Below are 24,271 nucleotides of genomic sequence, written 5' to 3' on the forward strand. Positions count from 1 at the left end.
TAAACTAAGACTCGGCAGGGTGCAGGTCATGACTGATAAGTCGATTCGCATCGCATTGCTCTGTCTGGGGGCAGCAGCTACCTTTGCTGATCCGCTGCTGGTGGAGCTGCCGCATGGAAGGCTACGTGGACGCGATAATAAAGGATACTACAGCTACGAGTCGATACCCTATGCGGAGCCACCTGTGGGGGAACTGCGCTTCGAGGCACCACAGCCATATACCCAGCAGTGGAAGGAGACCACCTTTGATGCCAGTCAACCACCTGTGCTCTGCATGCAATGGAGCCAGTTCATCAAACAGGCAGATAAGCTGACGGGCAGTGAGGATTGTCTAACTGTCAGCGTATACAGACCAAAGAGCTCCACTCGCAGCACGTTTTCAGTTATTGTGCTAATACATGGCGGCTGCTTCATGTTTGGTGGTGCTGCGGAAAACGGACACGAGCCGCTCATGGCCAGCGGCAATGTGATTGTGGTTAAGATCAGCTATCGGCTGGGACCACTGGGTTTTGTTAGCACCGGCGACGGCACTTTGCCGGGCAACTTTGGATTGAAAGATCAGCGTCTGGCCTTGCATTGGATCAAGCAAAATATTGCTCGCTTCGGTGGAGAGCCGGAAAATATACTTGTTCTTGGCTTCTCCTCAGGCGCTGCCGCGGTGCATTTGCAGCTGCTGCAAGAGGAATTTAAGCAGCTCGCCAAGGTGGCTGTGTCCATTAGCGGAAATGCCCTGAATCCTTGGATTGTGCTTAAAAGTGGACGTAGACGTGCGTTTGAGCTGGGTCGCATGGTGGGCTGTGGCCTTCTAAGTGACTCTGCTGAGCTCAAAAAGTGTCTGAAAACTAAGGATGCAGCGCAACTAGTCAAAGCTGTGCGTGAATTCCTGGTATTTGACTATGTGCCCTTTACTCCCTTCGGCCCTGTGGTAGAGTCCGTTGATGCTGCTGAACCTTTCCTCACTCAACATCCCACTGACATTATCAAGAGTGGAAAGTTTGCCCAAGTGCCTTGGCTAGTATCATACACCCAGGAGGATGGCACTTACAATGCTGCCCTTCTACTGGCTAAGCAATCAAATGGAAGAGAGCTGATTGAGGAACTGAACAGTCGCTGGTATGAGCTGGCACCCCATTTACTGTTCTATCGCGACTCTAAGAAAACAATTGAGGATATGGACGACTACTCGCGGGACCTGAGGCAAGAATATCTGGGTAATCGAAACTTTAGCTTGGAGAACTACTTGAATGTGCAACGCATGTTTACGGACGTATTATTCAGAAATGATACAATACGCTCTATAGAGCTGCATGGGAAGTACGGAAAGAGTCCAGTTTATGGCTACGTCTACGATAATCCCGCTAATCAAGGCAGTGGATATTGGCTGTCAAAACGAAACAATGTTTCTTTTGGTATGAATTTGATTGATATGAACTACTGTGGCCGTAACTAATGTTCTCTTATCTAATTATAGGCTCAGGGCATTGGGATGATTTCTTTCTAATATTTGACAATCCCGTTCGCCACCCTCTGCGCTCAGACGAGAAAATTATTTCCAGGAACCTGATAAGAATGATGGAGAGCTTTGTGCAAAGCGACAATGGGACTTTGACTTATGACAATTGTGTTTTGCGAGATAATGTGGACCAAGAGCAGCTGAAATTGCTTTCAATCAAACGTAACAGCTGCGAGGTGCTTCAAGTGAGATAGTTCCTTTAAAGTCTGCTCAATTAGCTTGCACGCCTTAAATCAAACCTATATAATTGCCTCTTGATCAGTATTTAATTTATGTAATTAGATACAATTAATATGACATTTATAATGGTCGTTGAACTCATTCCATTTTGGCTTGAAATGCTTTTGCATTGATTTCACAACCTTTCCCAAATAACCTGAAATTCGATATGTAAGCTTTTGGGCAAATTAGAATACTGGTTATTCATTACTTTAAAATAAAGACGCGTGTCTGTTAAGATGAGCCCATAATGCAATTTTAAATCAATTATAAGTTCTATATCTGAGTAAGTCAAAGGCCCGCCAACCCCATCCAGTTCAAGTTCAAATCGGAAAGACTTTCATTTTATACAAATAACGTTCCTTGCCGTCGTCTATCTTAGTCGCAATCGGGATCTGCTTAAGTACGGATCATGTGCTGCGTTGGGTTCCTCTTGGTGCTGTGTCTTGTTGGGGTAGTGTCCGCCACGGATCAACTGCTGGTGGAACTGCCATGTGGTAAATTGCGTGGACGGGATAACGAACGGTATTATAGCTATGAGTCGATACCCTATGCGGAGCCACCTGTGGGTGAGCTGCGCTTCGAGGCACCAATACCATACACCCAGCGCTGGAAGCAAATTTACGATGCGAGCAAACCTCCCGAGAACTGCATGGAGTGGAGTCAGTTAGTTCAGCAATCGGACAAACTTCGCGGTGTAGAAGACTGTCTGACTGTGAGCGTGTAAGCCCAAGAACTCCAGTCGCAAAAGCTTTCCAGTTTTGGTGGATATATATGGCGGAGGCTTCATGTTTAAAGCGTCGTCCGAGGGAATACACGAGCGACTTATGGACACAGGAAATTTTATTATGGTAAAGCTTAACTATAGAGTGGGACCATTGGGATTTGCAAGTTCCGAAGATGGCGCTATATCAGGCAACTTCGGACTAAAGGACCAGCGTCTGGCATTACGCTGGATTAGGAAACACATTGATCGTTTTGGTGGCGAGCCAGAGAATATACTTGTCCTAGGTCTTTCTGCTGGAGGTGCTTCCGTGCATTTGCAGCTACTGCAAGAGGATTTCAACCAGCTGGTAAAGGCAGCTTTTTCGCTTAGTGGAAATGCATTGAATCCCTGGGTGGTGCAACAAGGTGCACGGCGACGTGCCTTTGAACTGGGTCGCATTGTGGGTTGCGGCTTGCTAAGTGATTCTGTTGAGCTCAGAAAGTGCCTCAAGTCAAAGGATGCATCGCAAATAGTCAGTGCTGTGCATCAGTTCCTCGTGTTTGACTATGACCCTTTTACGCCCTTCGGCCCTGTAATAGAGTCCGTCGATGCGGCTGAGCCTTTCCTTACTCAACATCCTATCGACATTATCAAGAGTGGAAAGCTTGGACAAGTGCCTTGGTTAGCCGCCAACACGCACGAAGATGGCACTTACAATGCTGCTCTGCTTATGAAAAAGCAAGCCAATGGAAGAGAGCTGATTGAGGAGTTGAATAGTCGCTGGTTCGAGTTGGCGCCCCATTTTCTGTTCTATCGGGACTCCAAGGAAACGCTTGAGGAAATGGATGACTACTCACGGAACCTCAGACAAGAATATCTGGGTAATCGCAATTTCAGCTTGGAGAGTTACTTGGATGTACAGCGCATATTTACGGATGTGCTGTTCAGAAATGATACCATACGCTCCATAGAGCTGCATGGTAAGTACGGAAAGAGTCCGGTTTATGGCTACGTCTATGATAATCCCGCTAATCAGGGAACTGGAAATTTTCTGTCACAGCGAAGTGATTTCAATTTTGGTAAGGGACATATAAATATTTTGTGCTTCAACTTTAACCAACCTAATTATAGGCACGGGGCATGGCGATGATTACTTTCTAATCCTTAACAGTCAAATCGGTACACCTCTGCGCTCCGACGAACAAGTTATTTCAAGGAATTTGATGAATATGCTTGAGGGTTTTGTTCGAAGCGAAAATGGTATTTTGGTCTATGACAACTGCGTGTTCCCAGACAACGCGAAGCAAGAGAAGCTACAATTGGTCTCCATAACTAGCAGTGGGTGCGAGGTGTTACAAGTGAATGCGATTCCTTAGACACACATCTCAAAAGGAACTATTGCGAATAAATATAGAAATACTGGCGCGTATAGCACGAGGCACGTATAAAATAAATGTTCTCATATAGCTTTGAAAATTATTTCTAAACTAATCGTACGGTAAATAAGCATAGTTCATACAAACGTTTTCAGCGAATTTACCACTGTTCAGGGTGGAATTCCCCAAAACGCTAAAACACGTATTTATTAAGTTTCGATGTATAGCTTTAAAAATAATTTTGAAGCAAATCGGAAAAAAATTAAAATATCACCTAAAAAATTATGAATTGCTTTTCTTAACGAGGATGCTTTGATTCTGCGAAAAAATGTGAAACACATCTCAAATGATTTTTCTTATAGATCCTTGAAAATGAATTTGAGCGCGAAACGTCATCCACCAAATCTTTGTCCCCCAGTTCCACCAAGGAGGAATACATTTTTGGAAAAGTGTGAAACACCCCTTAAATGAATTTGAACAAAGAACTTTGAAATTGATTTTATGGGCGATCGGATGGTAAACAAAAAAGTTTCATACAAACGTTTTTCACGATTTTTCCATACTTGCGTCTTCCGTCTTAACCTGCACCATCATTACATAAGCTTCCTAGCTGTTACGGTTTGGGCTATGCGTTGATCACCAATAAGTCAATCAGTAAGTCAAGACAAAAACTTTTATATATAGAGATAACTAACATTTGCTACTGGATTATGCCTGCCAATATTATGCCAATATTTTGAATAGGTTATATTAGAAGGCGGAGGTACTGAATATCTAATATAATCAAAATTTGTTTCGAGATTTGCAATCAGATTCTATAAAAGAAGCATTTGTTGCTGTCATCTGACATAGTTCGGCCTGGTAGAATATCTCTTAGTTATTTGGGGTCTAGTTGCCGCCTTGAATGCTGGTGGAACTGTGAAGGCGTATCGAATCCTTGGAGCGAATCCTTATAGTGCTACGAAGTCTTAGATGGGGCAAAACAGCCTGGTATATGCATTCAGTAGAGTCAACTAGTTGATCAACCGGACAAGCTGTTTAGATTAAGGGAGTGAATGCGGGTGTGGATAAGCGAATCGCATTGAGATACAATTTATGAGCATGTGAAAATAGTTCTTTCTGTGGTGTGTGCTATTTTTACTACTAATAGGTTCAAGCCTGGCCGAAGACGATGCGCTTCAGCGAGAAGATGCTCTCACATATGTATACTCGAGTTATTTATAAAGAGCAACGTCGGTATTCTCGTTTCGCAACAATGTTGGCCAATAGAAAAATCAAATTGTTTAGATTGGCCGACAGAGCTGTTAAATATCTTAAGGTCTTGAATCAAGTAACTCCGGGTTGATACATTTTCAAATTGTATTCAGTATTTCGTGATGCTCAGGGTTTTGCACCGCAGACTTCATATAACGCCTTGATGAATGACTTAAAAAATACTTAGCAGTCATTATTAGATTATAAATAAATGATTGCGAATGACGAAAAACCGGTTCTCAGACACGGGTCAGCGAGCCAAGTTAATTTATGTGTGTGTAGATTGTAGACTCTTTATATAGATATATCTGTGCAATCAGTTTAATTGCAGCTGTCATCTCACGAATTTCAGTTTTATTCATTTGCAGTTTTTTTCTTTTTTAAGCACTGCGCCTTTTTATACCCTGAACCCATTAAAAATGGGTATAAGGGTATATTGTATTTGTTCAAAATCCAAATGTATATAGCAGGCAGAAGTAAGCTTCTCCGACCCCATAAAGTATATATATTCTTGAACAGCATCAATAGCCGAGTCGATCTAGCCATGTCCGCCTGTCTGTCCGTCCGTCCGTTTGTATGAACGCAAGGATCTCAGAACCTATAAGAGCTAGAGACTTGAAATTTTAGATGTAGGTGCTCCTAGTTCCCGCGCAGATCGAGTTTGTTTCCGATAATCGATAACTTCCTCCGTTTTCAAGCAATCGATAAAAATCGATATCGACATCCTGTTTTTTTTAGCAAATTGGGTAAATAATAAGAGCTAGAGCCACCAAACATGATATGTTGCTTCTAGAATATTATAGATATATCAAGAATCTTTCATTTCATACCTATCGCCACCTCCCCGCTACCAGAATACACAAATATTCTATGGTACAAGAAGATATACTGTAGAAAATTTCATAAAGAACGGTTAAGAAAATCCAAAGTTATAGCAACTGCGCAATTGAATGGGGCAGCAGCTTTAAGAATTTCTGTATACATGTACACACACACATTCATGGGCGTCTGCTTCCCATTCTAATAGCAAGGTAATCGCATCTTTTTTTTGTAATGTTATTTTAGTTCCTTTTTTTATCACAAGTACTTAATTGTTGGTGTGGCTGTTGAGTAGAGGCATACCAAGTGGTGCGGTCTGTCGCGAGTTCAAGCCCCTGCCAAGGGAACTTTTTTTTATTAATTTGTTTGGTGTTGGAATAAGAGGGTTCAGGGTATCCCCTAGTCGGGAGCTTCCGACTAGAACCTCTTACTTGTTCTACCTATTTTAATCTTTTGCAACTCCTGAGTGCTGCCTGCTACTTTCCTTAGAGCTCACATAGTTTTTCCCAGCACGGCTGCCACATGCATTTCGTTTTAAGCGGCTTTCAAGTTTCTCGTTTGTGGTTCGTTGTGCCTACTTTGCGAATTCAGGTTTCTTGTTTTGTAGATTTATGCTATTACTAGGAGCACGAGGAATAAACTACGTGAATGCAGATTCCAAATATACAAAGCACGCACGGCAAATTAAAACAAGTAAGAGGTTCTAGGCGGGAGCTCCCGACTAGGGTATACCTTGAACCCTCTTCTTCCAACATCAAATGCATATATATATTCTATTTTAGAAGCTATATGTCAAGTTTGGTGACTCTAGCTTTTATTATTTACCAAAATTACCACAAAAAACAGGATATCGATATCGATTTTTATCGATTGCTTGGAAACGGAACAAGTTATCGATTATCGGAAACAAACTCGATCTGCGGGGGAACTAGGAGCATCTTCACCTAATTAATTTCACCTAATTTTAAGTCTCTAGCTCTTATAGGTTCTGGTCCGGACGGACGGACGGACAGACAGACGGACATGGCTAGATCGACTCGGCTATTGGTGCTGATCAAGAATATATATACTTTATGGGGTCGGAGAAGCTTCCTTCTGCCTGTTACATACATTTAGATTTTGCACAAATAAAATATACCCTTATACCCATTTTTAATGAGTTCAGGTATAAAAAGGAATAATTAAATTTTTTTTAAGTTTTACAATTTATTTGATCACATTTCTGTGGAAATGTATCTTTTATTTTTTCTTATTTTGCTTACACATATTTAGCAAATTTTAAAAAATTTTAATGTTAAGTCAGCTGCAATTTCGAGATCCAGAAATAATGTCGGGAATATTTTAAAATTCTTTCCCGTCCTCCACATTCCGTTGCCGCGGAATCACTAAGCGACTTGCTCCGATCCCGTCTTCACTCTCAGTTAGATCTACTATACCCCTTTGACACATGCTAGTTGCTGCAGGGTATACAAACAAGGGTTATAAATACGAGAGAGCAAAAAGTTTTGAAACAACTTATGGAACTGCAGGCAAATGGCAATAATCTTGAACAGTGGGTACGTGGAGCCCGAACTGAAATGCGGATCGAAACGGAACGAAGCAGAATAGGGGGGCAACATGGAATCTGAAATGCGTGCCTTGCATATTCTATGATAGTTAATTATGTGCCGGTTGTTGTGTATTTCATAATTTTTAGATTTATTTAGGGAAATTAGCCAAAAACTCAATGCTAGGGGCTAGGTGGATGGAGGCAGGCAGGGAAGAGGCAGTTGCGTTGCAACGACACAAGCTTAGCTAGGGAAATGTTTAGGGGAACAATGAAAAATAGCTTACGCCTTTTATGTGCGAAATATTGAAATATTAGGCAGCCGGGCGCTGTGAGAGGGCGCCAGCTACTGAGTGAACCGGACCCAAAGGATTCATCAGCGGTAACAGCTGTTGACGGCGCACTCGGCACTCGGCGCTCGGCGCTGCCAAAAATTTTAACATTTTGCGATGATGTATCGTTGGCATCATTATAACAGCTGCCATTCCGGATCCCCAACTGGTAGTCTCCAGTCTAAGCCTCTGCCTGTTGCCAAAATGAATTTGGATGCGTTTGGTCTGGTCTGGTCTGGCTGGGTCTGGCTGGTTCTGGCCGGGGCTATTGGGCAACGGCTTGTGCGTGCCTTGGGTACTTGTTGTTATATTTATCACGGAAGTGTACTTTATCTTGCCTGTACAGGCCCGCCTGGCCAGTTACATAGCATCAGTCAACAGCTGCTCGCCGCCAGCCTCAAATCACCAAGCCAACAGTTTTACATTTTCCACACTGAAATATATACAACTCTTATATATATCTACTTTTAAACACAAAGAAAAAAAATATTGTTTCGTTATTTATTGAGCCCTTTTTTGCGTGTCGAGCTGGAAATTAAACTTGCATTATGGTCTGGGGGCACATTTGTATCATCAGGAAAACTTTTTCGATGCTTTCATAATGCTTCTGTAGAGGCGCAATAAAAGCTTAACAGATGTTTCGTCCTTACAAATTTGATGTTTATGAGCCCAGCGAATGCTTTGGCTTGCATTTTTAATGATACCCCTTTCCCTTTATTTTCCTTTGATAAATCGTAATAAAAAACGCTTCGAACATGTGTAAAACGAATCATTTTTTTACCATCAGCTGCTAGCAGGCATTTAATGGCAGCTGGAAAACGAATTTGGAGTTTAAATTGTCGTGTCTTGGGCCTTAGAAGCTCGATTTAAATTTTTTTTAAATCTGATTTGATTTTCAGTTCGGAACAACAAATTGTATTAATGTGCGCTGCTATTATAAATATGATTAGTTTAAATGAGACTATGAGTCCATTTATATCTAAATTGTTATCCACTTTGAACTTAATGTCAACTCTGCACCAACACTATTAAACACGACCCTCACACAAACACACACACACACACACACACACACACACACGCACACACACACACACACACACACAGACACACACACAGGTGTACAGCCTAATTGCTGAAATATTTTAAAGTGATCTCTGTTCAGGGAATTGATTGAAATCCAATTTTACAAACGCGATGAAATTCCATAATTTGCTTTAGTTAATTTAAGGGGCGTGGTCGAGGCGACTAACAGCCCTATTAATGTCATTCCAGCGAACAGCATAAAGCAGAGGTCTGACCAAATGCCCAAAATGTATGTCCAACCATAATTCGACAAATGCGTTTAATTTGATGAAATGTGTGGCAATGACAAGCTCCTCAAATATCCAATATATGGCGGTTTATATTAATTAATACTCTTGCGAATTCGCACAATTGTGGGCTGTTAATATGTGGGTAGTTAAGCAAAGGTGTGTGTTGTACCACATATTTAAATGTAAACTCTTTCAATCTAACCCTGATGGCATTCTCAACTATTTTATTAATTTTGTTCTTATTATCCATATCTAAGGATATTAACTTTTACCTCCTTTGTCAGACTCCTTTATGCATTAGCCTGGTATTCAAAACAGTAAGGACTGCTCTTTAGCTCAAACATTACTTAAAATTCCGAAATTTATACGAGTAGCTAATGCACTTCAAACAGCCGTTTTATACCCTTGCAGAGGGTATTATAATTTTGTCGTGAAATGTGTATATATATATAAAGTATATATATTCTTGATCAGCCGAGTCGATATAGCCATGCCCGTCTGTCCGTCCGTCCGTCTGTCTATTTCTATGCGAACTAGTCCCTCAGTTTTAAAGCTAAAAGCTTCTGAAACTTTGCAGAAATCCCTTTTTCTGTTGCACGCAGCACAAAAATTAAGTTTTTGTATGAAAAAGCATTTTGTTCTTCAAGATATCTTGACCAAACTCCGCATTTATTAGTTGTACTATGCTCCTCATATATATGCAAAATCCTACTAATGATCGGACCACTATATCATATAGCTGCCATAGGAACGATCGGTCGAAAATTAAGTTTTTGTATAAAAAAACCTTTTTATTATCAAGATATCTTAACCAAACTCGGCAATTATTAGTTTTACTAAGCTCCTCATATATATGCAAAATCCCATTAAGATCGGACCACTATATCATATAGCTGCCATAAAAAAAATATTTTGCTTATCAGGATATCTTGACCAAACTCGGCATTAACTATTTTCCCTGTGCTTCTTACGGGCTCGCGACAAACGCCGCGATCTACTTGTGCGCACATCCACACAACACAAACATATGAATGTTTGTAGATCTCGGGGAGGGAGAAAGAGATGGACGAAAGTGCGCAAAGCAATGAGCGAGGCACATGCATAAACATATATGTTTTTGGGCTGTAAGGAATTAAAAATGGCATACATACATATCTTAAGAAAACGCAGCCGCGACGTTGTGCGCTGAGCGAGATGCAGCTTCATACTGAACGTTCGGCTTTTGTATTTGTGCAAAATGCAAATGTATGTAACAGGCAGAAGGAAGCATCTCCGACCCCATAAAGTATATATATTCTTGATCAGCACCAATAGCCGAGTCGATCTAGCCATGTCCGTCTGTCTGTCCGTCCGTCCGTCCGTCTGTCCGTATGTATGAACGCAAGGATCTCAGAACCTATAAGAGCTCGAGACTTGAAATTTTAGATGTAGGTGCTCCTAGTGCCTGCGCAGATCGAGTTTGTTTCCGATAAGCGATAACTTACTCAGTTTTCAAGCAATCGATAAAAATAGATATCGATATCCTGTTTTTTGGGCAATTTTGGTAAATAATAAGAGCTAGAGTCACCAAACTTGACATATAGCTTCTAAAATAGAATATATATGTGCATTTGATGATGGAAGAAGAGGGTTCAGGGTATCCCCTAGTCGGGAGCTCCCGACTAGAACGTCTTGTTTTTTTTTTCAATTAATACACATTTATTTACAAATTTTTACTTCCGCCTGAATTTCTTAAGTCGATGTGCAGCAATAAAGCAAATATTTATCAGCATGTTGCAGTTTGTCAAGGGCAGCAAAAATATTTTATTTAATATAAAAATATAGCAAAACATTATGCGGCCCTCCCTCCCGCTGCGGCTATCACTTATTATTTGCGCTGGCAGCAGACATCAATCTTCTGAAGTGGTTCTGCGTTGATAAACTCACAGAGCGTTATAGTTTTTCACCCAGAGCCATCAGCTACTGTCTTCGGCCTGGGCGTTGGGTTCTTGAACCTCACCAGCCGCCTTTATCCCTTATGTAAAATCATAGAAAATAAACAAAGAATAAACACACAAAATCAACAGAGAGGCCGCGTCCTGTCTTCTAGTCTGGCAGGATGCGCAAAAAAAAGGCTTACGATTTATTGATTTCATATTACCATGAACGCACGCCCACACACACACACACACACACACATACAGATGACTGCATAGATCAGGGCCTGTGCATAAATAATATGCCTGAAAGTATGCAACAATCTGTAAGATTTCTTCATGTGTGCGCGCCTGCGTGTGTGTGTTTATGTGTGTTTATTTGGCTTGGGCTTGTGTATGTGACGTCGAGGTTAATGTCATGATTTCAATTTGTCAGCAAATGCCCACCCCCCCGTACTCACTCCAGCCCCCTTAACACAGCTTCACACATGAGCAACGTACACAGCAAAAATAAACGTAATGTGGGTCACTTTTTTGGTTTCACCCAGACGCTGTGCAGGCAGCGCGGTCGCAAATGATGAGGTGAAGTGGGGTGGGGGGTGTATGAGCGCCGGGACAAATATTCGTGCTAATGCCCCAGGCAAACACACAAAGAGAATTTTAAAATTTGCGCTAATTGATACACAATCAAGCGCTTAAATAGTCCAATTTCATTTTCTATACAGCTTGGAAAGGTTTGAGATTGAGAACTTTTACTATTTACTTAATTTAAGTGCTATATTAGAAAACCCCATCGGAGACTTTTGAAGATAATTAAGCCAATAAACAAATGGAAAACACATACATAATGATCAATATATGTTATCGAAAATATATATATATATATATATACATTTGACATTTAACAATCATTGCTTTGGAATACTTTGCACATACTTTGTACTTTAAAAGTCGATTATTTACTAAAATAAATATTGAATAAAGGAAAATACATATATCAACTGCAAGGTCAATGGTCGATTAAAATGATCAATAGATAAAATATATATATGTGTGTATATATATATATATATGATGGAGCTCCCAGAGATAGGTCTGGATTAAGTGGGGGAAAGATAACTTTAATTATTATAGTATGAAATGGGTGCGTAATTTGCCTAATTAAATCATAATTCATCATCTGGCCCAAAGCAATTGAATTAGTGTAAGCCATATTTCTGGCCATAGCTGACATAGTCAATGGGGATGCCAAATGTTAAGCTACTAATTTGTGTGCCAATGTTTAGACAGTTTTGGCAACGGTTTTCGCACACACAGTAACAACACAAATAATTACGCTAATGTGCACAGCAAATTCCAATACAAAAGACAAACAATAACATCTAAACTCTGGACACATCCATGGATTACAGTCATAAGAGTCACAGTTACAGCTACAGTGGCAGTCACTGTGAAAGTCACTGTTTAGATAACAAATGTTGAACAATTATGGGCGGATTAGGCGCATGGCAAATGGTCAGCCTGGTCCGTGCAAATATACGAGAGAGGACAGGTCAGCTGGACAGGTCAGCCGGGCAGGTGCTGTAGTTGGGATTTGCAGAAATCCGTGCACATTTATTCAATAAGCAAAGCCACTGCCAGAACAAAACTTGGCCCAATCGGCTTTAAGACCACTCAATAACAAACAGGGAAGGCGTTTAAGCGTCGACTGCCCCAGCTGTATGCTGATTGCCTGCAGAGTTGGCATTGATTTGGGTGTGACCCTAACTCCCCCGCCCCACTCTCTCTCTCTCTCTCTTCAGCTTGTCTGAACTCTTGCTTAAATCTGCTATGCAAATCGAATACAACTAAATGTAAACACATACAAATGCAGATGGTGACCGAGCAGCTGTGTCTGTGTTAGTTTTTCTCCCTCTCTCTCTCTACCTCTCGCTCTCGCTCGTTCGCTTGGCCAGATTTGATTTCGAAAGAGTTCTAATACCTTGTCCGTCCGTCTGGCTGTTTGGCAAACTTTTGCTCGAACGGCTTAACTTTTTTGCACGTGTGCCGCTGGCCGGGCGAAGACGAAGAAGAAAAAAATGTAAAAGAAGCAAAGAAGGCGAAGACAAACAAGCATTATCACACGCACACACACACACACACACACACACACACGCACGTGCAGTTAACCGTTGCGTCTTTCTTTTTGTTTTTTTCATTATTAACCAAATTCATCGCTTGCTCGCAAAATCCTTTAAAATGTTTTTGCATTTCGTTATGCATTCATTGAATTTTTAACACACTTTCAACTAACATGGATGTAATGCTTTTTGCATATTTTCTTATTTATTGAATTTATCATTTAATTGAATAAGCTAGAAGGTTGTATAAACTTTTTATTAGGAATATTTTATATTCCACATGCAACCACGCTGTTGACACTAGAATAGAATAAATTTCAATACTTGCGTTGTTTTATATATCTGGGTTAAGTTTTTTTATTGATCACAACTAAACAAACGTCAAATACTTTGTCTTTTTTGGGACGCATCTGTGTTTGATCCATGAGTCAACTGTGCCCACAATAAGTCATTGCAACGCCGCGCAACATTGTAAAAGTTATCCTAGTCAAGGTAAGCCCCAGTCTGTTGCCAACAAAAGGTGGATGAGTAATTTGTCGGGGTCGTTAAGATTGAACAAAGCGGCTTGGAAGCTGTTGTACGCACTCAGAAATACACTTTAATGTAAATCAGCAACTCCAAATGAAAACGAAACCTTGGCAAAGATGAGCAGGTAGAAAGATCGGTAAATCACCCGCAGCAAAGAGCAATAAACGACAGCACAAAAGAGGACAAAATAGAAGCATAAGCGAATGGCTAATTACACGCGATCAAGTCAAACGCAGGCGGCACAGCTGCGCAGACGCAACTTCGTCGCAGTTCGACAGTTCAGCGAACATGTTGCGCGTCGAACTGAATTTGCCGTTGCGCAGCCGCTGTACGCTGCGCAGCCGGTTCGCTGCATTTCTTCGCCACGAAAAAATGGGTCAGGCTATATAAAGGCAAGTTCAAGGCGATCGCCGTTTCAGACGTCAACAGCAGCCGTAGCAGCCGCAGCAACAGCAACAATAATACTAACAGACGCGTAGTGAACAATTTCACGCATCTTAATCAAACGAAAGTCTTTCCACCAAGTTCAAGAAAACAGATATAAATTGTACTCGAACTATTTTCGTGGTGCGCAATACCAGTGCAACAGGTGAATTGTGCAGTTTCGACAATCGCGTGAGAAATTCAAATTGTGTGCAACGAAATTTCGAGCGAATGAACGGAGCTGCGTGATCCTTGTGAATCTCGTATATTTTAACAAGCTGCTAGTCAAAAGCTTAAATAGTTAAATTGGACCGTTTAAGCGCTAGCAACAGCTAACTAACGGGTAAGCAACGGCTTATTTTTGATGCTTGGTTTAATAAATTACAATATATTTAAATTTCGTTTTCAACTAAATATAATAATTTAAGTGCATTTAGGTTTAAAGGATTTCAGTTGAAAAGTATATGTAAAAGTAAAATTTTAAAATTTATTTTTCATCTTTCTCTGGTATTTTTACGATTTTACTAAGAGCTCGATTAAGACCCGAAGACATATATTTTAATTTAATGTGCTAAAGTTCTTAATATCATTTTCAAGCTGCCCAGAAAATATTATAATGCTGTTGAATATTATATCAGCTACAAGATAAAAAAATATAAATGAAATACTCTTGCAGCCATATATACTGCAACACAACAAAAAAAAAAAATAAATTTGAAAAAGAGCTTTAAATTATATCAGCTCAAAACAATTTTAAATTAAATTAAATACCCTGCAAGTACTATAGAGTAATATTTGAGATTATGTCTTAATTTAAAGAACTTAACTTTATACCAACCGTGCTTAAGATAGAGATGTCTGATTTTAATACATATTTTGATATGCAAATAGTTTGGTCATTAAAGAACACAATTTCGGGGTATGGAAACTGATATGGAAACTTACAACCGCGACTACAAATTTGAATTTGGACATATTTATATATGGACATCTATGTTAACTTCTAAACTAATTCAACAGATTTCTTCAATTTTTACATCATACACTTTATAAAATAAATAATAAACAATAGGCCCTTGTTTAATTTCATGTGTGGTTGTGTAAATTGAAAAGCATTCGGTATTTGGCACTTGGTTGTCTGCAGTTGATAGCCAAAATAATTGATTTAGTTTTGATTCAGTTCTGAAATTTCAAAGGTATTTATATTGTATTGATGAGACTGTTATTTATGCAATCGGGCAGAAAGAACAGCTATAGCTAGAGAGTATTTGGGTCAGGCCAAGAAATAACAGAACCTGTAGCGTACAAATTCTTAGGAACGGCCACCAAGAAATTGTCTGTTAAACGAGTTAACAACTTTGCATGAAAAAGGCCAAAGCAAACAAAACACACGCAACAACTGGGCTTAAACTGGCGGACAGACACACATAGCAGAAGCACCTGGTCACGTTTGGGCAGGGGTTGAGCAGGCACGGGAACGGGGACGGAGACGGGGACGGGGACTGGCGCAAGCATTGACTGCCTTATGGAAATTGTGCATTGAGCCAAGCCTCAAGCTGCATGCGGCATGCTTCAAATTGGCTGCCACTTTTTGGGCCACCCACTGACCCAAATTTGTGGCTAAAGAATTTCAAAAGCCCGCACCTTAACATCAGCTCTGTGGCCTTGATACTTCTCTGCGTGTGTGTGTTTATGTTTGTGTGTGCGTGTGTGTGTCTGTATCTATGAACTGATTGTTGTGGCCGAGTGCGGCTCTTTAGCTCTTTGCATGCCAATTAACGCCTTGCTTGGGGCTGCGCTTTGACTTGATTTCTATGCTGAAAATTCGATGTTTGTTTTATTCATTATTAATTGCCCACAAGAGGCATCTCTCTCTCTCTCTCTCTGTCTCTCCCTCTATCTTTCTCTCTCTCGCTCTCTCTCTCTCTCTCTCTCTCTCCCACTCCCTAACCCATTTTCAAACCACATTGCTTTGCTCAATTTGTTTTATAAATTCCATGACTTTGACTTCAATATATATACAATATTTTATTTTTTCTTACTTTACGCCCCGCTGTGCTAGCTCAAAGCAAGTCTTTTTGTAACTTTCATTCATGCAAGACGTTTGTTTGTGGCTTTTGTTGATATTGTTGTTTCGGTTGTTGTTGTTGTTGTTGGTGGTTTCTTTGGCATTTTGCGGCTTCTACTTTGTCAACATGATCTGCGGTTGTTGTTGCTGCTGTTGTTGCCCAGTCTGTGGTGAAAGTTTTTCTTCAAGCCGTTTAAGCGTGCTCAATCAATTTGGCTAACTGCTAAATTGTTAGTTTTGTGGTGCAGTTTTGTCGTCTCAAATAAATAAAATTGATAAATATGGTGAAAATAATTTACGCATATAAAATTCTTATGAATTGCAAATTAATACAAATATATATTTCAGAAAATAAAATAGATATATATACCCCTAATGAAATATTATTAAACAATAATATTTATCCAAGAAAATGGAAGTTGCAGGCAAAATAAAATTTAAAAAAAAAGTTAAATATTTCGGCCAAAGTTTAGCGTATTTTATTTTTATAATTAAAAATATATTTTAAATATTTCATAAAAAAATCCATTTTGTTAGCAATTTAATTAAATTGAATGCTTGGGAGTAACTTTTGAAGAATTAAGCCAATTATTTTTGTAATAATACAATAGCAAAATCTAGAAATTTACAAAAAAAAGACCTTTCGTTTTCTTATTTTATACATTTTTTGCCAGTCACATTGAACACATTGTATGATGGTAAACTAATAATTTATAAAATAAATTGAAATTAGAAATTTAAGACCTTTTGTAAAATTTGCAACATCTTAATATAATGTACGAAAGTCTTTAATATAATTTGTAGATTGCCAACTTTCTTAAGTCCAAAAACATTAAACAGAAAAAAATTATATCAGCTGCCAATATTAAAAAAAAATTAATTGTACATTAAGTTCCATATAAAAGTAAAGAAAAATACAAATATGCCTTATAAATATGAAATATATTTAAGGAGCGTATTCAGTAGTTTCTCCCAAATGATTTCTCGGCTAATCCTTAAAAGAAATATCTAAAAATAAAACAAATTACTTAAAAATTTCATAAATTTCTACCAATTCAATTCGAAATATATCTGTGCATTTAAATACATAAATACGAAGACTTGTATGAAATCAAGGCCACAATTTTCACACCGTTAACTCTGGTAATTGTCAAGCAAATCGTGACAGTTGCAATTCGGGCCTCAAGTGCAGCAAATTGAATAAAAAAAATAATAATAATACCTAATGGCAGTTGTTCTGGTTTCGTGACGCTTATAAGTTATGTGCCCATTCGGGTCAGGTAAAAGTAAAACTAATGCTGGCAGCTGTTGCAGCTGTTGTATGGCACAAGCAGCTTTCCTTTGATCTTGGCAAGCCTTAATCTACTTGAATGCAGATTTGACAAACGGATGCCTATGCAAATTGAATGGCTCTTTGATGCTGTGAGCGATATTGCGTCATTTGGGCGTTGGATGTGTTTGTCATGTCGAATGAAAGCAGAAACCCGTTGACACCTGTTGTTACCAAATAGTCGATGAAAAACACAGCAACAACAAAAATGTCGCATTTTCCAAACCGCATTTAAATGCGACGCAGTGTACCGTTAGGCACTGCACGTCGAGGTGTTTGACCATTGAGCGAAAAGCGAATAAAACGAAAGACTTAAGACCCGAACTTGCTGGAAAGTTCAAGTCGCCCAGGCTAAAATATAAATGCAAACTGAGCGGGATTTGCGCCTGCGCCTGGCTTAATTTCAGTTTTTGTGGTCAATAAACCTGAAGGTACTCGAATTCTTGGCCAAAAAGAAAGTGAAACGCCGCAAAGCACACGTGAGTGTGTGTGTGATATACACACACATATTCGAGTTTCTCTTGCCACAAACGAGTCGATGACTGCGCCGAGCTTGCGTTAACCGAAAATAAGCAGCAGCAAAAACAACAACAGCAACAAGATAATCTGGCTCTCACAGAATGATTCAGCACTTCCAAGCTCAGCGCCAGCTCCAATATATATATAAGTATGTATGTACGTGCAAAGGAAAGGTAGAAGCCCAACCGCAAATCACGAAGATACTTTCTCAGCTTTGACTTTGGCCCCGCTCAGTGGGGCGTGCCAAGGTGGCGACCGCATTGAAAACGAAAAGCACATCGAAGAGACGAGAGAAGTAGATGGAAGATGTATTTTAATAAATGTTCGGTACATTTGACCAAAGAACCACTAACTACTATAGTTACCCTCCTCCCCTCACACTGCTTAACATTTAGCCATTTGGCGCGTCTTTCGTTTTTTGCGGTTTTTTTACACTTTCTAATTTTGTGTCCATTTGCAATTATTTCTAAAGAAATAGCTTTAATTTCGTTTAGTCGACGCATATGTGTAAATTATTTTGTATTATTGGCAACAGTTATGTTTGTTTTTTCTTCAATGAAAAAAATACTTCTTTAATTGCCACATTTAATGGAATCGTTATTGCCGACCGTGAAAGTAAGAGTTGCGTGCTTAGCCTTAAAGAGAGTAAAAGCTTTTAGCATTATTGCCTACTAAACCAATCGTATCTCAATCCATTTCATATATCATGCTAAATCGCTGAAGCTGAAACAAAACAAAAGGCGGGTTGCCCAAGCAAGACGTACGATTCTTTATGTTATAAAAATATTATATCATATCATACGCCACATTCGTCGAATTGATGGCTAGAGTTGAGTTTGAGCAAATAATTTAATATATTCTCATTGTATATTTTATATATCTTTAATTATATACATATATAACTGAATATCCCCACTGCTGACTGACAGACTAACCGAGAGACTAACATGAGAGATATCGCCGGTTCAAACCCAGAGGCAATTGTTAATTTATTTGTTTATTTAACTTATGATTATTTATTTAAATTATTTGGTATGAGTGACAGGTTATTTTTTCTTGTATTTCATATATATTAGGTTTTTTATTGACTTGATTTTTTTAATTTGTTTTTTCGACAGGTAGTGTATGTAAAGAGGGCACGCTTTATCAGCTGAAAATTTGTATACACAATTTCATGCTTTACTCTGCTTTCTAGCAACAGATTCTTATATCTTTTATCTCTTTCTCATCCAATCATCATATAGCATAAAATGTTATGCAAATTTAAATAATACTATTAATATTATATTTTTAATATTGAGTATATACTTAAAACCTTAATGAAGATTTATAAAGGAGTTTCTGCAGGCAAAATCTCTGAATCTCGCCCCTTGCATATTTTTCGCACGTTTATATAACTGAGAACTCTTGACTAATTCATTGATCCACGGCTCGCTCACGCTCCACGGTAAAAAGATAGGAAAGAGGGCATAAAAAAGACACGTTCCCATGAAACCTAGTGACCGTTTCAAAGTGCCACTGCACGTTCCTAACAGCTTTCTAAATTTACATGGTTGCAATAATTATAAGAGCGATTCACATTTGGTGGAACTGTGTCGCAGGCGTGATAAAAAGCGTGTCATAATGTTGATTGATGAACGCATCTCAAAACAATTTACATTTCCATGGTAAGGCCGTTATATGATATGAGAAGAAGTAGAAGAAAAGCAGCAGCAGCAGTCAGCAGAAGCTGACCCATTCAGTTGGCCCGTTTCCGCTGTTGGCAACAGGTTGTTGGGCAATTAAATGGAAATCAATGCAATCGCATCTCCCCTGCTCGATTCTCAGCTCAGCTCAGCTATTGGCATTCTCTATGGCTCGTTCTGGCCAGTTTTTACATTATTATTTTTTAACGGTAACATGCTGCATGACATTTGTGTGCAAGAACCGCTACAGCTGAACTGGTTCCAGAAAAAGCAAATGCTCGATTGAGACTCAAAGATTGTTGCTTCATCTAGCGGGAAGAGCCGCAGAGCTGCAGAACTCACAGCTAATTTACACATTTGAATATCAAGACGAATATTGGTGTTAACTCCAGTTTCAGGAAGTCTTTCTCTGTGGCTCTAATCACTTTTGCCACCTCGCGCAGCGGCTTGCTTTCTTTCAGCCTAACAAGTACTTAGTATATTGTATATCCCAGTTCAGTGAGCATCAGGTTTTGTTTTTCTTCTTTTAATGAAGCCAGCGCTTGGGTGTTGTCTTGTTTTGGCTGCCCAGTCTTGACCAATTCTGTGGCTTTAGCCGCTTTCTTGCCGCTCTCTAATATGGCCCCTGCCACTGGGAACAGGTTCAATTTGACCGAGACTCCAGCTCTGAGGCAAGGCATTTTAATTACGCGCAGTTAGACTTGTTTTTGTCTTTTTGTTTCGGAAGTGGTTAGCTCTTTTTGCTTAAATAATGCGCAACAACTTTCATATTTTCTTCCACAGAAAATTTCCATTTAGCCTGTGAATTTGTTTTGTTCTTTTTGGTCGGGAGATAAAGGAATTTTGTTTATAAACACATTTTTTAGGAATCGTTTATCTAGCATTGAATAGCTTTATTAAAGATATAAACCAAAGAGTTTTTATGACATTCATTAAAGACTTCGCATAGCTCTCGAGCCTTCATTAAATTATTTTATGTTATGTCATTTTAATAGAGTCTTGCGGAATGGACACTCGTGAATTGGGCCAACTATTTCATGTAACTGCACGTGCGCACTGGACACTATTTTGTGTGCTTATTGTTAGCTTTAGTTTTTGGGCTTATTTGTATGCGCGGGACATGGGCAGGTTCAAACAAGCCGTCTGCGCTTGGGCAATGTGAAAGTGTTATATGGACTTGGCGGTTGGGGTCTCACATTGTTTAAATCCGCAAAACGAAAGACTGAAAGACTGCTTTGCTTATTTCTATTTTGCAGACAGCGCCATGTTGAATCAACGCAAGCTAAACGCCTACCTGCTGCTCTCCATAGTGGCCAGCAACTGCCTGCTGCTCACATACGCCTTTCCCCAGCAGGAGCTTTACCAGCGCCAGCAACAGCTGATCCAGTCGCAATCGCAGTCGCAGTCCCCAGTTTATCGCCCCGAGAGCAGCGCCCGCAAGTTTGCCGTCAAGCCGAATGCCTCCAAGAAGGTGGCTCTGGACGACATCGAGGATGATATTGAGGGCAATCAGATACAGGAGAGCGTGGGAGGACCCGGCGGCTTCACCTGGTCAAACATGCTGTCGACGGTGATGACCATGTTCTTCAATGGCGCCGCCAATGCGCCCACCAAGTCGGACGATGTCGACAGCTCGATTGGTCTTGGCGGTAGCCCCTGGGCTAATGTCATCTCGATGGGTGCGTAGTATACACTATTCTTTACGATTATCTTAAATATATTAGTAATTTGCTTTCTTTTGTGCAGGCCTGCGCATTATCAACACACTCTTGGGCGGCGGTGCGCCCAGCGATGGCATCGACAAGGTCGACAACGGTGGCTCTCCGATGCAGGTAATTGACGTTTTTTTCCATTTATTTTCAACCTTTTTTTGTCGCTTTTGTGCCATTTATTTTGAGTTATGTCTTGGCCGCTTTTAGCTGTTTTGTATTTATATGTATTTATACTGATTTGGTGTTTGGGCCGCTCTCTTTTTTATTTTATTTTCTTTTTTGTTTTGTATTATGTATTTATTTCCTACTATTCCTCAACCTAAAAACCAATTCGCACAGGGCATCTTGGCGGCTGTGCTGTCGTCCGTGTTGGGCACCAGAGATCCAGATCAAGTCAACTCGATGGCCAAGCAAGCTGGCGAGGTAAAACCATTATTGCTTACACACCAAACGCACACCGTAAAGCACTATGCAACAATATAGGGGCGCTCAGAGCTGATGTGAACAATATTTATAGAGATTTTGAGAGATTTTTACGCAAGTGGAATTGAATTTCGATTTCAAGCATTTTTTAGCAATTCCAATCGCACGTTGGCTGCAAGCAGTTAACACTTGTTTGCCAATCATTAAATCAATAAGCTTTTCTCAGCTTACAATGTAAATTTCACTGTAAGTAGCCTGAAATTAAAATGTTAACCAACGTGAAATAGCTGTGAAATTATATTAATAATTTACTTAACGCACAAAAATAGAATTTTAAAAGGGTATTTCTCATCAGCTTCGCCTTGTTGCATGGTGCTGCCAATGTAAATTAATTTCAAGCACACACATACAAACAGAACACAGTACATACACACACCACACACTACACACATTTACACATACACTGCTATACTTAGATATACATACATAGTTATTGTATTGGCACAAAACTAATTGACTAATGCTTCCCAATTGACTTGCCCTCATACACACACACACACACGCACACATTGCCATCACACTCTACCAACTTTCGACGCTCCCATTCACAGTTCATACAGATCGTGATGAATCTCCTGGACGCACTGAAGACCTCATTCTCACACCGCTCGCTCACGGCCCGCTCCCTGGGCAAACGTGACTCGATGAGCGATGCGGCCGTCGCCGGCATTGCGCTCCTCAAGGGCTACGTCCGCACCTACCGCAACGCGGAGGACAAGTGCATGCAGCGCTACATGTGTGATGCCAACACCGACTGTGTGCGCGAAATTGGCGGCAGCAGCATCTTCTGCCAACTGGGATCGTGAGTTGTCTTTGCTATATTTCCCATTTTCATATGTACTTAAATCCGTATATTCCCTCTTCGAAACAGCTATGCCACTAGCTATATGCTCGGCCGCAGCAGCAATACCAGCTTCGAGCATCTATACGATGCCGGACGCAGAGGGCGTTCCGGTTTCGATTGCCGCCAGCTGTATCTGGAGTGCAATGAGGTCTAGGGCGTGACGGGTGCTACGAATTACTTGCTTTTTAGTGCGTATGACTGGACAACTTAATTTAAATTAATTTATGTGCTTACTTGAAACTAGGCTTTAGCTATTTATATTATTTATTTAAATTCTGTATTTATTTACAATGCTTATGCAATCGCAATAACATTTTGCGTTTCTCAAAACGCGCCATTTTTCTGTAATTGACTACGAAAGATAAGAATTAAAACAAACACGAAAACTGTTACATCAAATGAAAGCCAAATTTAAATTTTAAATTGATGCGATTTAACGTAAAATTAAATGTAATACTTATGGCAATACAAAGTGTACGATGGGTAAGCGTACATAAGTTTTTGAGTTTGATTTAAAATAGTTTATTAAACATTTGAATTGTAGCGTAATTTTTGCAAACTTAAACTGCTTTGATAGTTCTTAATGCACTGCTTGCTATTCCGTGTGAAGAAAAACAGCTTTTGTCTAGCAGCAGACGGCAGCCCGCCAAGCAGGTGTAAGCTGTTTAAGCAAGCAGTGCACTATTTGAATTTGAATTAAAAAAGCAGTTAAATAATAACGATGTTTTGATTGAAGCTAAAGCGAATGTCAAATAAAATAGAATTGTAGGTATATTGTCTTATTTTAAAGCTAATATAATTATAAGTCTTATTTTAGGTTAGTCAAGCTTACCCTATGCTATTCCAACTACACGTATAGATATGGACCTCTTCTGCCACGGCTTATACACAACGATGCTCTCGGGTGTATGTAAGCCACTTTTTTTTTGAGTTTAACAAAAGTTCTCCCACCAGCTACAGAAGTCGAAGAGTTGTTTTGTCTAACACTGCGCAGCTGTAGCTGCAACTTGCAAACTTTCACCATTTTGATAAATTTTGAGGAGCTGCTGAAATTTATTAGACAGAGCAACGACGCGCGCCCCTTTGAAAGTCTATGCAAATGCAGACGTGCTACATATCTGCACCTTGGCGGTGCTGTACAAAAACCTAACACATTTTTAATGGCCCTAAGCAGCAACATTCTAGGCGAGAGAGCAAGCGGGTGCTCACAGATGGAGAGGATATGCGGGTTTGGTACTCGTATTGCGTTTCCAATTCGCCGGCAGCTGAATGCTACAGCAGCAACAGCAGCCTCCAAAGTTATGATTAATTTGTGCCAGCCAAGTTTTGCCGTTTACCAAAAAGTTGGCCGTCATTTAAGCTGTTGCTGTTGTTGTTGTTGTTGTTATTGCTGCTGTTGCAGCTTGTCGCAATGAAGTTGCCAACAACTGCATATTTGCCCACAATCTGGTGGGGCAGCAGCTCGGCAGTAATTAAAAGGCACTGCAGCCGAACTGGACGCTGCAACGCTTAAAATTCCATTTAATTACGCTGAGTGTTGAATATCTTGAGAGCGCTAATTA

General features: G+C 39.9%; 2 protein-coding genes and 1 pseudogene across 4 annotated transcripts in view; all 3 read left to right on the plus strand.

Annotated features, from left to right (window-relative positions):
• LOC115763842 (mucin-5AC-like) overlaps positions 1-23,113 on the plus strand; it is a 76,580-nt gene extending 53,467 nt beyond the window's left edge. The window contains exons 1-6 of one of the 3 annotated variants that reach the window (XM_030706610.1): positions 4,452-4,468; positions 20,927-21,349; positions 21,417-21,502; positions 21,722-21,805; positions 22,417-22,667; positions 22,737-23,113. In XM_030706610.1, the coding sequence (XP_030562470.1) occupies positions 20,935-21,349; positions 21,417-21,502; positions 21,722-21,805; positions 22,417-22,667; positions 22,737-22,863 (963 nt within the window). In that variant the 5' untranslated portion in view covers positions 4,452-4,468; positions 20,927-20,934 and the 3' untranslated portion in view covers positions 22,864-23,113. Of the gene's footprint in view, positions 1-4,451; positions 4,469-19,723; positions 19,755-20,926; positions 21,350-21,416; positions 21,503-21,721; positions 21,806-22,416; positions 22,668-22,736 lie in introns of those variants that run through there. The other 2 variants (XM_030706609.1, XM_030706608.1) reach the window with 2 other exon arrangements.
• LOC115763846 (esterase-5B-like) lies at positions 5-1,959 on the plus strand. Its single transcript, XM_030706615.1, has 2 exons — positions 5-1,409; positions 1,472-1,959. The coding sequence occupies exons 1-2, from the start codon at positions 29-31 to the stop codon at positions 1,705-1,707; spliced, it is 1,617 nt and encodes a 538-aa protein (XP_030562475.1). The 5' UTR covers positions 5-28; the 3' UTR covers positions 1,708-1,959.
• On the plus strand, positions 2,145-3,814 carry LOC115763876 (annotated as a pseudogene).
• Positions 23,114-24,271: the final 1,158 nt, after the last annotated feature.

Source organism: Drosophila novamexicana, unplaced genomic scaffold (genome assembly GCF_003285875.2).
Source record: "Drosophila novamexicana strain 15010-1031.04,08,12 unplaced genomic scaffold, DnovRS2.1 tig00000770-arrow-pilon, whole genome shotgun sequence".
NCBI lineage: Eukaryota > Metazoa > Arthropoda > Insecta > Diptera > Drosophilidae > Drosophila > Drosophila novamexicana.